This window comes from Lampetra fluviatilis, chromosome 81, assembly GCF_964198595.1.
Source record: "Lampetra fluviatilis chromosome 81, kcLamFluv1.1, whole genome shotgun sequence".
In the NCBI taxonomy this organism is placed as follows: domain Eukaryota; kingdom Metazoa; phylum Chordata; class Hyperoartia; order Petromyzontiformes; family Petromyzontidae; genus Lampetra; species Lampetra fluviatilis.
In genome coordinates this window covers 1,708,834-1,721,757 of record NC_136355.1, presented here as the reverse complement: position 1 = coordinate 1,721,757, position 12,924 = coordinate 1,708,834, and the positions used below count along the sequence as shown (strand labels likewise).

The 12,924-nt window shown below is 49.5% G+C and overlaps 1 protein-coding gene across 3 annotated transcripts; it reads left to right on the top strand.

Annotated features, from left to right (window-relative positions):
- The first annotated feature begins 3,284 nt into the window (after positions 1–3,284).
- Positions 3,285–12,654, top strand: LOC144953719 (uncharacterized). 3 transcript variants are annotated; one of them, XM_078884286.1, is made up of 3 exons: positions 3,285–3,328; positions 6,088–6,154; positions 9,824–12,654. In XM_078884286.1, the coding sequence occupies exon 3, from the start codon at positions 9,852–9,854 to the stop codon at positions 11,223–11,225; it is 1,374 nt and encodes a 457-aa protein (XP_078740412.1). In that variant the 5' UTR covers positions 3,285–3,328; positions 6,088–6,154; positions 9,824–9,851; the 3' UTR covers positions 11,226–12,654. The 3 variants fall into 3 exon arrangements, with proteins under 3 accessions (XP_078740412.1, XP_078740413.1, XP_078740411.1); XM_078884287.1 differs by lacking the exon at positions 3,285–3,328 and adding an exon at positions 5,484–5,828 and having other exon boundaries at positions 6,128–6,154; XM_078884285.1 differs by lacking the exon at positions 3,285–3,328 and adding an exon at positions 5,484–5,828.
- Positions 12,655–12,924: the final 270 nt, after the last annotated feature.

Genomic DNA, 12,924 nt, shown 5'->3' with positions numbered 1-12,924 from the left:
TGATTTTTGTTTTATTTTATTTTCATTAATTTTGATGTTTTACCTACGTGACTTTACCGAAAGAACCTAAGAGTATGAAAGACGTCTTGTCTGCTGATGTTGTTCATGTCCGTGTACATCGATATCCCACATGGCTTACACTACACACCACACACAATGAAATAAATAGAAACTAGAACGACTTCCGGGGATGGGCAAAGATCGAGGAATCTCTTTCAATGGAGCGAGTTCAGTGAGTTCGATTCAACATCTCTGTCCGTCTGTGTCTCTGTTCGCCTCTGTGTGTCTCTCTGCCTGTGTTTTTTAGTCTCTGTGTATCTTTCTCAGTCTCTGTTCCTCTTGTCTGTGTCTGTCCACCTGGTCTTGTCTGTGTGTGTGTCTATCAGCGTCTATCCAACCGTTGTCAACGATTGTCAGTAGCTGCAGGCGCCCGTTCAACTCCCACGGCTACATGCCACTCAAACTTGCTCCCAACACACAAAGATCGCCCGTATTGCCTGGCACCAGGGGGTGAGTGGGGGTGGGTACAGACACCTAGCCTGGCACCGGGGGGGGGGGTGAGTGGGGGGAGGTACAGGCACCTAGCCTGGCACCGTGGTGGTGATGATTTAACAAGCAGAGAGAGAGACACAGAGAGAGAGGGGGGTGAGTGGGGGGGAGGTACAGACACCTAGCCTGGCACCGGGGGGTGAGTGGGGGGTACAGACACCTAGCCTGGCACCGTGGTGGTGATGATTTAACAAGCAGAGAGAGACACAGAGAGAGAGGGGGGTGAGTGGGGGGGGGGGTACAGACACCTAGCCTGGCATCGGGGGAGGGGTGAGTGGGGGAGGTACAGACACCTAGCCTGGCACCGGGGGGGGGGGGGTGAGTGGGGGGAGGTACAGGCACCTAGCCTGGCACCGTGGTGGTGATGATTTAACAAGCAGAGAGAGAGACACAGAGAGAGAGGGGGGTGAGTGGGGGGGAGGTACAGACACTTAGCCTGGCACCGGGGGGTGAGTGGGGGAGGTACAGACACCTAGCCTGGCACCGGGGGGTGAGTGGGGGGGGGTACAGACACCTAGTCTGGCACCGTGGTGGTGATGATTACCTCCCGTGGCCACCAGTCCCTTCGCACTCACAACTGACTCCCCTGTTATTATTCGTAAGTGGGGGTATGCGGGGGGTGGTGTTCGTAAGTGGGGGAATGCGGGGGGGTGGTGTTCGTAAGTGGGGGAATGCGGGGGGTGGTGTTCGTAAGTGGGGGAATGCGGGGGGGTGGTGTTCGTAAGTGGGGGAATGCGGGGGGGTGGTGTTCGTAAGTGGGGGAATGCGGGGGGGTGGTGTTCGTAAGTGGGGGAATGCGGGGGGGTGGTGTTCGTAAGTGGGGGAATGCGGAGGGGTGGTGTTCGTAAGTGGGGGAATGCGGGGGGGTGGTGTTCGTAAGTGGAGGAATGCGGGGGGGTGGTGTTCGTAAGTGGGGGAATGCGGGGGGGCGGTGTTCGTAAGTGGGGGAATGCGGGGGGGTGGTGTTCGTAAGTGGGGGAATGCGGGGGGGTGGTGTTCGTAAGTGGGGGAATGCGGGGGGGTGGTGTTCGTAAGTGGGGGAATGCGGGGGGGGGGGGTGTTCGTAAGTGGGGGAATGCGGGGGGGGGGGGTGTTCGTAAGTGGGGGAATGCGGGGGGGGGGGTGTTCGTAAGTGGGGGTATGCGGGGGGGGGGGTGTTCGTAAGTGGGGGAATGCGGGGGGGGGGGTGTTCGTAAGTGGGGGAATGCGGGGGGGGGGGGTGTTCGTAAGTGGGGGAATGCGGGGGGGTGGTGTTCGTAAGTGGGGGAATGCGGGGGGGGGGGGTGTTCGTAAGTGGGGGAATGCGGGGGGGGGGGGGTGGTGTTCGTAAGTGGGGGAATGCGGGGGGGGGGGTGGTGTTCGTAAGTGGGGGAATGCGGGGGGGGGGGGGGTGTTCGTAAGTGGGGGAATGCGGGGGGGGGGGTGGTGTTCGTAAGTGGGGGAATGCGGGGGGGGGGTGTTCGTAAGTGGGGGTATGCGGGGGGGGGGTGTTCGTAAGTGGGGGAATGCGGGGGGGTGGTGTTCGTAAGTGGGGGAATGCGGGGGGGTGGTGTTCGTAAGTGGGGGAATGCGGGGGGGGGGTGTTCGTAAGTGGGGGAATGCGGGGGGGTGGTGTTCGTAAGTGGGGGAATGCGGAGGGGTGGTGTTCGTAAGTGGGGGAATGCGGGGGGGTGGTGTTCGTAAGTGGAGGAATGCGGGGGGGTGGTGTTCGTAAGTGGGGGAATGCGGGGGGGTGGTGTTCGTAAGTGGGGGAATGCGGAGGGGTGGTGTTCGTAAGTGGAGGAATGCGGGGGGGTGGTGTTCGTAAGTGGGGGAATGCGGGGGGGTGGTGTTCGTAAGTGGGGGAATGCGGGGGGGTGGTGTTCGTAAGTGGAGGAATGCGGGGGGGTGGTGTTCGTAAGTGGGGGAATGCGGAGGGGTGGTGTTCGTAAGTGGGGGAATGCGGGGGGGGGGTGTTCGTAAGTGGGGGAATGCGGAGGGGTGGTGTTCGTAAGTGGGGGAATGCGGGGGGGTGGTGTTCGTAAGTGGAGGAATGCGGGGGGGTGGTGTTCGTAAGTGGGGGAATGCGGGGGGGTGGTGTTCGTAAGTGGGGGAATGCGGGGGGGTGGTGTTCGTAAGTGGGGGTATGCGGGGGGGTGGTGTTCGTAAGTGGGGGAATGCGGGGGGGGTGGTGTTCATAAGTGGGGGAATGCGGGGGGGTGGTGTTCGTAAGTGGGGGAATGCGGGGGGGGGGGTGTTCGTAAGTGGGGGAATGCGGGGGGGGGGGTGTGTTCGTAAGTGGGGGAATGCGGGGGGGTGGTGTTCGTAAGTGGGGGAATGCGGGGGGGGGGGTGTTCGTAAGTGGGGGAATGAGGGGGGGCGGTGTTCATCGGCGTGAAACGCCAGGGGGAGGTGTACCTTGCTAGTGACGTCATGTCACCAAAGTATTCACCCCAACCCGTCTCAAGGGAGCGTGACGTCACTTCTGCCTGGGTCACCTCCGTTATCTGTTCAAGCACTATCCTTATTTGGGCAAAGCCACACCCACTGACTGGCGGCTCATTAACATAATTTATTCGTGAAAGACGTCACGAGTTCGTTGTGACCGGTTCGGCACCAACGGCCCATCCCTCCACGATTGGGCCAGGCTCATTAACATAATTTATGCAAGTTACAGAGCCGCTCATTGTGGGAGGGGAGTGTCTTGTACCCCACAAGTGACGTCATGTCACCTGCTGCTGCCTCGTGACGTCACGAGGTAACGGAAAGTTGCGGCTCCGCGCAGGAACTGAAATCCGAGGTGAGAAATTCTCATCGCGGTTGTGGTGGTTGTGGTTGTAGTGGTGGTTGTTGTTGTGGTGGTTGTGGTTGTTGTTTACCGAGGTAGAGCCTCGCTCTCTCTCTCTCGTAGGGATGTTATTTGAGTAGCAGCGAGCATGGAAGCGATGTCCAGATTGAAACTTTACAACGCGGGGCCTTGCCTCCTGCCCTCGCCTGGTCGCGTTCGCTTCAATTCTCTCGCTTCGTTTAGCAATTTCGATTTAAAGCTTCTTTCGTGACTGCAGTGATTCATGTGCTTGGTTCTTTCGGTGAAGTCACGTATAATAGAAATAAAAAAATAAAACAATAAAACTATACAATTTAATTATGTTTTATATCACGTAGAATGGAAATAATGAAATAATATTCCCTTTTATTTTTATTATTTCCATTCTAAGTGACTTTACCGAAAGAACCAAGATGATAGTTTAGCAACCTGTGGAAGAACGCGATCAGCCAGGCGATGCGTTAGTTCTAGGTGAAGTCACCATGTAGGTAAGAAATGAATACAAATTCATAAAAGTAAAAATAGAAATAAAATATAAACAAATCACGACGTTTCGGAGGCAACACAAGTCTCCGTCATCAGGTGGCACCGTCACAGCCACATTTGCTGTATCAAGTGAGGCGTTTTTTATTAATTTAATCTATAATGTAGACTGTAGCCTGGTAATTAAGCTGGGTGAGTGTACTGACAGTCTATAATGTAGACTGTAGCCTGGTTATTAAGCTGGGTGAGTGTACTGGCAGTCTATAATGTAGACTGTAGCCTGGTTATTAGGCTGGGTGAGTGTACTGGCAGTCTATAATGTAGACTGTAGCCTGGTTATTAGGCTGGGTGAGTGTACTGGCAGTCTATAATGTAGACTGTAGCCTGGTTATTAAGCTGGGTGAGTGTACTGGCAGTCTGTAATGTAGACTGTAGCCTGGTTATTAAGCTGGGTGAGTGTACTGGCAGTCTATAATGTAGACTGTAGCCTGGTTATTAAGCTGGGTGAGTGTACTGGCAGTCTATAATGTAGACTGTAGCCTGGTTATTAGGCTGGGTGAGTGTACTGTCAGTCTATAATGTAGACTGTAGCCTGGTTATTAAGCTGGGTGAGTGTACTGACAGTCTATAATGTAGACTGTAGCCTGGTTATTAGGCTGGGTGAGTGCACTGACAGTCTATAATGTAGACTATAATTTGCTGTATCAAGTGAGGCGTGATTTATTATAATTGTATTATTTTGTTTTCTATTTTTACTTTTATTAATTTTAATTTCATTTTTTACCTACGTGGTGACTTTACCGAAAAAACCTAAGAGTACGTGAGTTGGTGTGTTGACCGACTCTCTGTGTTGCATTACATGAAGTGTCTCTCTCTGTGCAGTCACCAAACCTCCAAGTCTCTCATTGACACAAGGCCGTCATTATAACATGTTATAATAAGTATAATATTATGTAATAATATATAATAATTATAATGTTATAATAAGTATAATATGTTATAATAATTATATTAATATGTATTAATTATAATGTTATAATAAGTATAATATGTTATAATAATTATAATAATATGTATGAATTATAATGTTATAATATGTTATAATAATATGTCATAATTATAATGTTATAATGTGTTATAATAAGTATAATAATCAAATATGCCCCCCAATATGTTTCTGTAAAAATATTTGTAAATAAAAATTGCGATGCTCTGTTAATAAAGACAACAATTTGCTAAACCTTGGCCACGAAATCTGGACTTGTCTTTATATCACAATGCATATATTCCTGTTTATAGGATTGCGTTGTACTTTATGAATCCCTAATCTCTGCCATTACATACTATGAAACAAGAAAGGTAAAAAAGAAAAAAACAGAGCAATGTATTACAATACACTATTAGACATTATTGTATCAAATAAAACAAAGTCCATCCCATGTCTTAGTGAAATTTAAAAAATATTTTAGGGAGGAAATGGCAGGAAAATAGTTTTCAAATTTAGATATTTTTCTCGGGGGGGGGACCCCAGACCCGTGGAAGATTTGGTCCCCCCCAATGTTGACTCCATGGCTACGGCCTTGCATTGACATGCTAATTTCTCTACCCCCCCTCTCTCTACCCCCCCCCTCTCTATTTAAGGCATCAACACAGAGGCGTTGTTTCTCTGTGTGCCTATGTGTGTCTCTCTCTGTGTGTCTCTGTGTCATCTCTCTCTGTGTGTCTATGTGTGTCTCTCTCTCTGTGTGTCTCTGTGTCATCTCTCTCTGTGTGTCTATGTGTGTCTCTGTGTGTCTCTGTGTCATCTCTCTGTGTGTGTCTATGTGTGTCTCTCTCTCTGTGTGTCTCTGTGTCATCTCTCTCTGTGTGTCTATACGTGTCTCTCTCTGTGTGTTTTTGTGTCATCTCTCTCTCTGCTTATGTGTCTGTCTATGTGTCTCCGTGTGTCTCTCTCAAATTGAGCAATCTTTGGAAGAACGTTATCAACCAGGTAGGGTGTTGACTGTTATGTTAGCTGACTCTAAGTTTAATAGGTTTTTTTTCTCTTTCATTTGTACCTGATGATGATTGCTTGTGTTGCAGTTGAAACGTCGTATGCTATTATATAATGTATTTATTTATTCTACGTGACTTTACCGAAAGAACCAAAGAGTATCTTGCTTAAGTTTTAATTTCTCTTCACCTGGCTCGCTACTTTGTAACTTTGTTTTATTTTAAATATTCACACTTTTTTTTTCATTTTTTACCAGGCCACGCCCGCTTGAGCTGCTGTACCGCTCTTGTTTTCAGAAGCGACCTGCCCACAACAACAACAAGGTGAGGCTCGTCAACAGCATGGTGGTGTTCACTCTAGACGCGTGGCGGTGTTCACTCTAGACGCGTGGCGGTGTTCACTCCAGACGCGTGGCGGTGTTCACTCCAGACACGTGGCGGTGTTCACTCTAGACGCGTGGCGGTGTTCACTCTGGACACGTGGCGGTGGTCACTCTAGACACGTGGCGGTGTTCACTCTAGACGCGTGGCGGTGTTCACTCCAGACACGTGGCGGTGTTCACTCTAGACGCGTGGTGGTGTTCACTCCAGACACGTGGCGGTGTTCACTCTAGACGCGTGGTGGTGTTCACTCCAGACACGTGGCGGTGTTCACTCTAGACGCGTGGCGGTGTTCACTCCGGACACGTGGCGGTGGTCACTCTAGACGCGTGGCGGTGTTCACTCCGGACGCGTGGCGGTGGTCACTCTGGACGTGTGGCGGTGTTCACTCTAGACGCGTGGCGGTGTTCACTCTGGACGTGTGGCGGTGTTCACTCTAGACGCGTGGCGGTGTTCACTCCAGACACGTGGCGGTGTTCACTCTAGACGCGTGGCGGTGTTCACTCTGGACGCGTGGCGGTGTTCACTCTGGACGTGTGGCGGTGTTCACTCTAGACGCGTGGCGGTGTTCACTCTAGATGCGTGGCGGTGTTCACTCTAGACGCGTAGCGGTGTTCACTCTGGACGCGTGGCGGTGTTCACTCTAGACGCGTGGCGGTGTTCACTCTGGACGCGTGGCGGTGTTCACTCTGGACGCGTGGCGGTGTTCACTCTAGACGCGTGGCGGTGTTCACTCTGGACGCGTGGCGGTGTTCACTCTGGACGCGTGGCGGTGTTCACTCTGGACGCGTGACGGTGTTCACTCTGGACGCGTGGCGGTGTTCACTCTGGACGCGTGGCGGTGTTCTCTCTAGGCGCGTGGCGGTGTTCACTCTGGACGCGTGGCGGTGTTCACTCTAGACGCGTGGCGGTGTTCACTCTAGACGCGTGGCGGTGTTCACTCTGGACGCGTGGCGGTGTTCACTCTGGACGCGTGGCGGTGTTCACTCTAGACGCGTGGCGGTGTTCACTCTAGACACGTGGCGGTGTTCACTCTGGACACGTGGCGGTGTTCACTCTAGACGCGTGGCGGTGTTCGCTCTAGACGCGTGGCGGTGTTAGCTCTAGACGCGTGGTGGTGTTCGCTCTAGACACGTGGTGGTGTTCGCTCTAGACGCGTGGTGGTGTTCACTCTCTACATGTGGAGGGGAAACCCGGGGATCGGGAAGGAAATCCACGCGACCACGGGGAGAGAGAGAGACACGTAAACTACAAATATACAGCAGGCGTAAGGGTCGCCCCCTACTGCAAACACTTGGCATGACCCTGTCCGACAAGATGGCCACCCGCTCCCCCTGCGATCTGTGAATTAAACAAGATGGCCGTCGCTTCCGGCGCATCACGGCAAAACTTTAAACTTCGCTTCAAAATTACTTTACTGAAACGCAGCACGTTTATTTAAAAAATTACTTTACTGAAACGCAGCACGTTTTTTTAACACAGAGACAAGAAACATTTATTAACACAGAGACGAGATACATTTAATCGCCTTATTTGTGCACGAAAAGCACGGCGCGAGGCCTAGTGCGGCAGGCTTCGCGAGGCCTAGTGCGGCAGGCTTATTAACACAGAGATGAAACGCAGCACGTTTATTAAAAAAAAAAATTACTTTACTGAAACGCAGCACGTTTTTTTAACACCGAGACAAGAAACATTTATTAACACAGAGACGAGATACATTTAATCGCCTTATTTGTGCACGAAAAGCACGGCGCGAGGCCTAGTGCGGCAGGCTTCGCGAGGCCTAGTGCGGCAGGCTTCGCGAGGCCTAGTGCAGAAGGTGGTGGTGGGGTGGTGGTGGTGGGGTTGGGTGGTGGTGGGGGGTGGGGGTGGTGGTGGGGGGTGGTGGTGAGGGGTGGTGTTGAGGGGTGGTGTTGGGGGGTCTTTAAATCTCACAGCGTTTCTTGTCAAAACAAACACTTTAAATTAAAGTTACACTAGAATACAGTAATTTTTTCTTTAACTCCTCTATACCCGGTCGATATCCCTGTACCGGTACTAAGTATTATTCCTACCAGCCCACCCCGCAGGGTCCTGTTACTGAGCAGGTGAAGGTGGCCAGGCGTGGGTCTGGACACACCACCACCTGTGAACCATGCCAGTGTGTGACAGTGGTGGAGCCAGTGGGGGTGGGGTGGCACGTGCCCCCCCAACGATCCGATAGAAATCCCTAATTTCAATAGGATCATTGGGGTTTATTAGTAACTAGCTTCACTACCCGGCTTCGCCCGGGACTTGGATTCTTGTCTTGGATTAATTTAATATTCCCTCATAATTCAATGAAAAACCCTGAAAAAATTGATGCTTGCAAGAAAGAAGCCGAAACACTTCAATTTACCTAAATCGGATGTTTTCACTCAAGGAAATTCAACCTGAACCCACTGCTACGTCAGGTCGATTTTTGCCACTCGGGAAGGGAATGACGTGGCGTTCGCTTAGAATTTCCAGACAGCATAAGCTGAAAATTTCATGACGCCAGAGCTCAGCGTTGGAGACTTTTTTGCTGCTTCACACAAACAAACAGGTGTAAGTTCTGTTTTATATTTAAGATGGCAGTTGTACCCGTTCTTCACACGGATTAGTATTGAAACTCCGAGAAGCCAATGACTTAATCGGCCAGGAGCGAAGCGCCACCTAAAATCTCCCGGCACGCTGTGAACAGCTGTAGAAGTACGGCGCGCGAAGAGCCATGTGGTAGGGGGGTAAGCATTGCAGAGCGCTTAGCTCAGGTGTGATGCGGGTTGATGCCACATACTTCATGGTCATTTCGCCCCCCCCCCCCCCCCCAAAATACAAAAGTCTATTTTTCTTTCCTGAAGGCATCAACACGTTCAGCGAGCGCGATGACGATCACACGCGTCGAATGAAAAGCAAGGGACAAGTCCTTTCTTAACAACTCCTTTCTTACTAACAACTCCTGTAATTTTTCATTGCTGGAAGGGTTTCCCCCCCCCACCTGAAAATCCTGGCTCCACCTCTGAGTATGTGACAGTGTCAAGTTTGTATTTGCAGTAAAGTCTATTAACTCTATTGAGCACAGAGGTTATATCAAAACAGTAGTTTATTTTAGTTTTCCTCTGGAACTCTTTGTAAGAATGGAGTCAGGAAGTGATCACTGCACACACGTGCAGCAGCTGAAGTCGGAACTGCTCATCCCAGCAATCAAGGACATCTGTGCCTGGCTTCACACCTCTAAGTTGCGATTGAACATTAATTTATGCATTTGTGCATGACACAAATAGTATTATTTTCAACACCCTTTGCTATGTCAGCTGAATTTAGCTTTCATAAACATTTATTTTGAAGCCAGACAGTTGAAATTGTGTGCTGAGTTTTGGGTTAACGTTCATTTTGAAGATACGAGGGCTTCCAGGCATGTTTATGACCATTTGCCCTCTCATTGTGTGCCATAACGGCCCGTGTGATGAATTTGGGACACTTTTTTTTTATTATATCATAAATATATGAATAACTATAGACGTATAAGTCACGTGTGACTGTGTATATATGCATTCCTCTGTGCCTCGATACTGATGTGTAGATGGTGTGGATATTCTTTGTTTCTGTCTGCAGCTGTCGCTGCCTCTGCAGAAGTGGTCTCATGGAGCAAAGGCAGTCGGTGCAGCTCGGTGCAAAAAGGCAACAATGCGACCGGTGTGCATACAGCACGGATTGTCCTGCACATTTGACACGGCACCAGAGAACTCACACAGGAGAGAAACCCTTCAAGTGCAGTGTGTGTGGGAGGGCGTTTGCACGTTCAGCTACTCTTGTAACACACAAGAGAATACACACGGGAGAGAAACCCTTCAAGTGCAGTGTGTGTGGGAAGGCGTTTGCACAGTCATCTGCTCTTGTAACACACAAGAGAACACACACGGGAGAGAAACCCTTCAAGTGCAGTGTGTGTGGGAGGGCGTTTGCATTTTCATCTGCTCTTGTAACACACAAGAGAACACACACGGGAGAGAAACCCTTCATGTGCAGTGTGTGTGGGAGGGTGTTTGCATGTTCAGCTCATCTTGTAGCACACCAGAGAACACACACAGGAGAGAAACCCTTCAAGTGCAGTGTGTGTGGGAAGGCGTTTGCACAGTCATCTAATCTTGTAGCACACCAGAGAACACACATGGGAGAGAAACCCTTCAAGTGCAGTGTGTGTGGGAAGGCGTTTGCACAGCCATCTACTCTTGTAGCACACCAGAGAACACACACGGGAGAGAAACCCTTCAAGTGCAGTGTGTGTGGGAAGGCGTTTTCAGATTCATCTGCTCTTGTAACACACAAGAGAACACACACGGGAGAGAAACCCTTCAAGTGCAGTGTGTGTGGGAAGGCATTTTCAGATTCATCTACTCTTGTAAAACACAAGAGAACACACACGGGAGAGAAACCCTTCAAGTGTAGTGTATGTGGGAAGGCGTTTGCACGTTCAGCTCATCTTGTAAAACACCAGAGAACACACACGGGAGAAAAACCCTTCAAGTGCAGTGTGTGTGGGAATGCGTTTTCAGATTCATCTACTCTTGTAGGACACCAGAGAACACACACGGGAGAGAAACCCTTCAAGTGCAGTGTGTGTGGGAAGGCGTTTGCATGGTCACCACATCTTCAAAGACACCAGAGAACACACAAGCATCAGAAGATCCACCAGGAGTGGAGTGTGAAATCAGCTTGTGAAAGTCAAAGTGCTGCAATGTGCCCATCCCTCATCAAACAAGAACCGGAAGAAAATCCCAGCTTGGACACTTTCAAAGAAATCAAGGTGAAATATGAAGAGGTGAAGGTGAAATGTGAAGATGAAGATTCAACTCCAAAATCGGACCTTCGCATCGATGGAGGCAACGTGAAGCAGGAGGAGAATTCTGACTGTGAGGCAGAGCGAGGCAACTCCCAGCAGTTTGTGGAAGTGGAGGTGTGGGTGGACTTCCCCCGAGACAATACAAAGTCAAATGGAGACCCGGGAGATGCGTAAGCCTTAGACCAGTGGTTCTTAACCTGGGTTCGATCGAACCCCGGGGGTTCGGCGAGTCAGTCTCAGGGGTTTGGTGGAGGTTAAGGCACACACCTGACTCATGATTGTGCACCAGTAAAACATATACCTATGTTTTGAATTTGAAAAAATAATTTTATTTTTCCAACTAAGAAGGGTTCTGTGAATGCGCATATGAAACTGGTGGGGTTCAGTACCTCCAAAAAGGTTAAGAACCACTGCCTTAGACGATGCCGCTCCAATAGATGCACCTTTGTCACAGGCCTTTAATGACAAGAATGTGAAGTTGAACACTCAGTTCCTAGGTTCAACCTGCAGGGTAAGAGCGGCCAGTCTTTGTGGACCTGTGTGTTGGGTAGATCTCTAACCAGGAGCGAATGACAATAAGCTCCCAAGCATTCACTTATCAATTGCATTTATATTGTGCTTGCTTAATTGCCTCGGCAATTCGTGGATTTGTATCGTTTCTCGTCTCAAACACTCGAAGAGCATCCCCAAGTAGCAGCTGCCCATGTGTGGCATAAGGTGGTGGCCCTGCACCGGCCTGCATGTGGACAAGAGCCTGTCAGTAGGGGGCAATGGTTGATGTGGCATCTCGGTTGTGGAGTGTTTGTAGGTAATGTTTAGAATTTTTATCAATTTTGACCCAGACGCCAGCATGCAATGGCCTACTCGTTTTGAATGGTGCATTAGTATGTGGTACATACACTGTTAAGCAGACGGTGCGTATTTTTTAAATTAGCTTCTTGTTAATAGGATGTAACCTAATGCAGTATATTTCAGTGCAGTAATTCAATTTTGTTAATATGCCTGTCAATTTTGAATGAATACTTGTATGATGGTGTGCGTACATGTACCATTTTGTTTACAAGGGTCAAACATTGAATAAGTGATGTTAGGACAAAGTGTGTGTTTTGCAAGTAATCTGTACAGATCACTCAGGTGAGACTCATTGTTCTTGTGGTACAGGTCAAAGGGTACTTTTGTGTTTTCAGGAAGCATCTCCCTCTGGAGCAACTCATCGTCTTTGAAATAGGGAGCACACTCGGATCATTCATCAGTTACAAGGCAAACCACTCAAAAGTTACACGTAGAGGAGATACATTCTCTACAACACGAATTATAATTTTGTACTACGTGTTGACGTAGATTTTGTCGAATTAGGACGAGAAATGGTCCTTGCCTATTAACGTCTGGATGTTGACAACCATGGGGTGTAGCAAGCCTGACCGCCTGCGGTGCCCCTCACAACCATTTACGGCCTTGGGCCAGGAAAGTCACGAAAAAAATCACACGAACGACGCATCCACGCAAACACCCGATTCTCCGTTTAGAAGTTTTAAAATGAAACAACTTTGAATTGTATTATTTTTGAATTAGATAATTGTATTTCTTCATTAAAGCTTATGTCATTTTACATCTGGAAGACTTCATTGAAAACAACATTTCGTGTGAAATTTCTCTAGTCGTGAGGTAAATGGCCTTACCGGGGTTCGGTTCGATGCGGACTTTCACCTGGTTGGGATCGCGGGGTGGAGATAAGGCGACACAGAGCTGGCCGTGCCAGAAGACCGCCGTCTGCAGATCGATTCCAACGCGATCAAACGTCTGTCCCTACTCCTCCGTCGTTCATGTAGGGGGCGCGTAGGTTTGCAGCGCCTCCTGCATGAAAACGAAGGAA

What these genes read in the sequence shown, in the direction of transcription:
- LOC144953719 (XM_078884285.1), top strand. Translation starts at nt 5,564, where the DNA reads ATGTGTGTCTCTCTCTCTGTGTGTCTCTGTGTCATCTCTCTCTGTGTG. An exon ending in GGAAGAACGTTATCAACCAG is followed by an intron (nt 5,829 to 6,087) that starts GTAGGGTGTTGA and finishes ATTTTTTACCAG; the next exon opens with GCCACGCCCGCTTGAGCTGC. An exon ending in CTGCCCACAACAACAACAAG is followed by an intron (nt 6,155 to 9,823) that starts GTGAGGCTCGTC and finishes TTCTGTCTGCAG; the next exon opens with CTGTCGCTGCCTCTGCAGAA.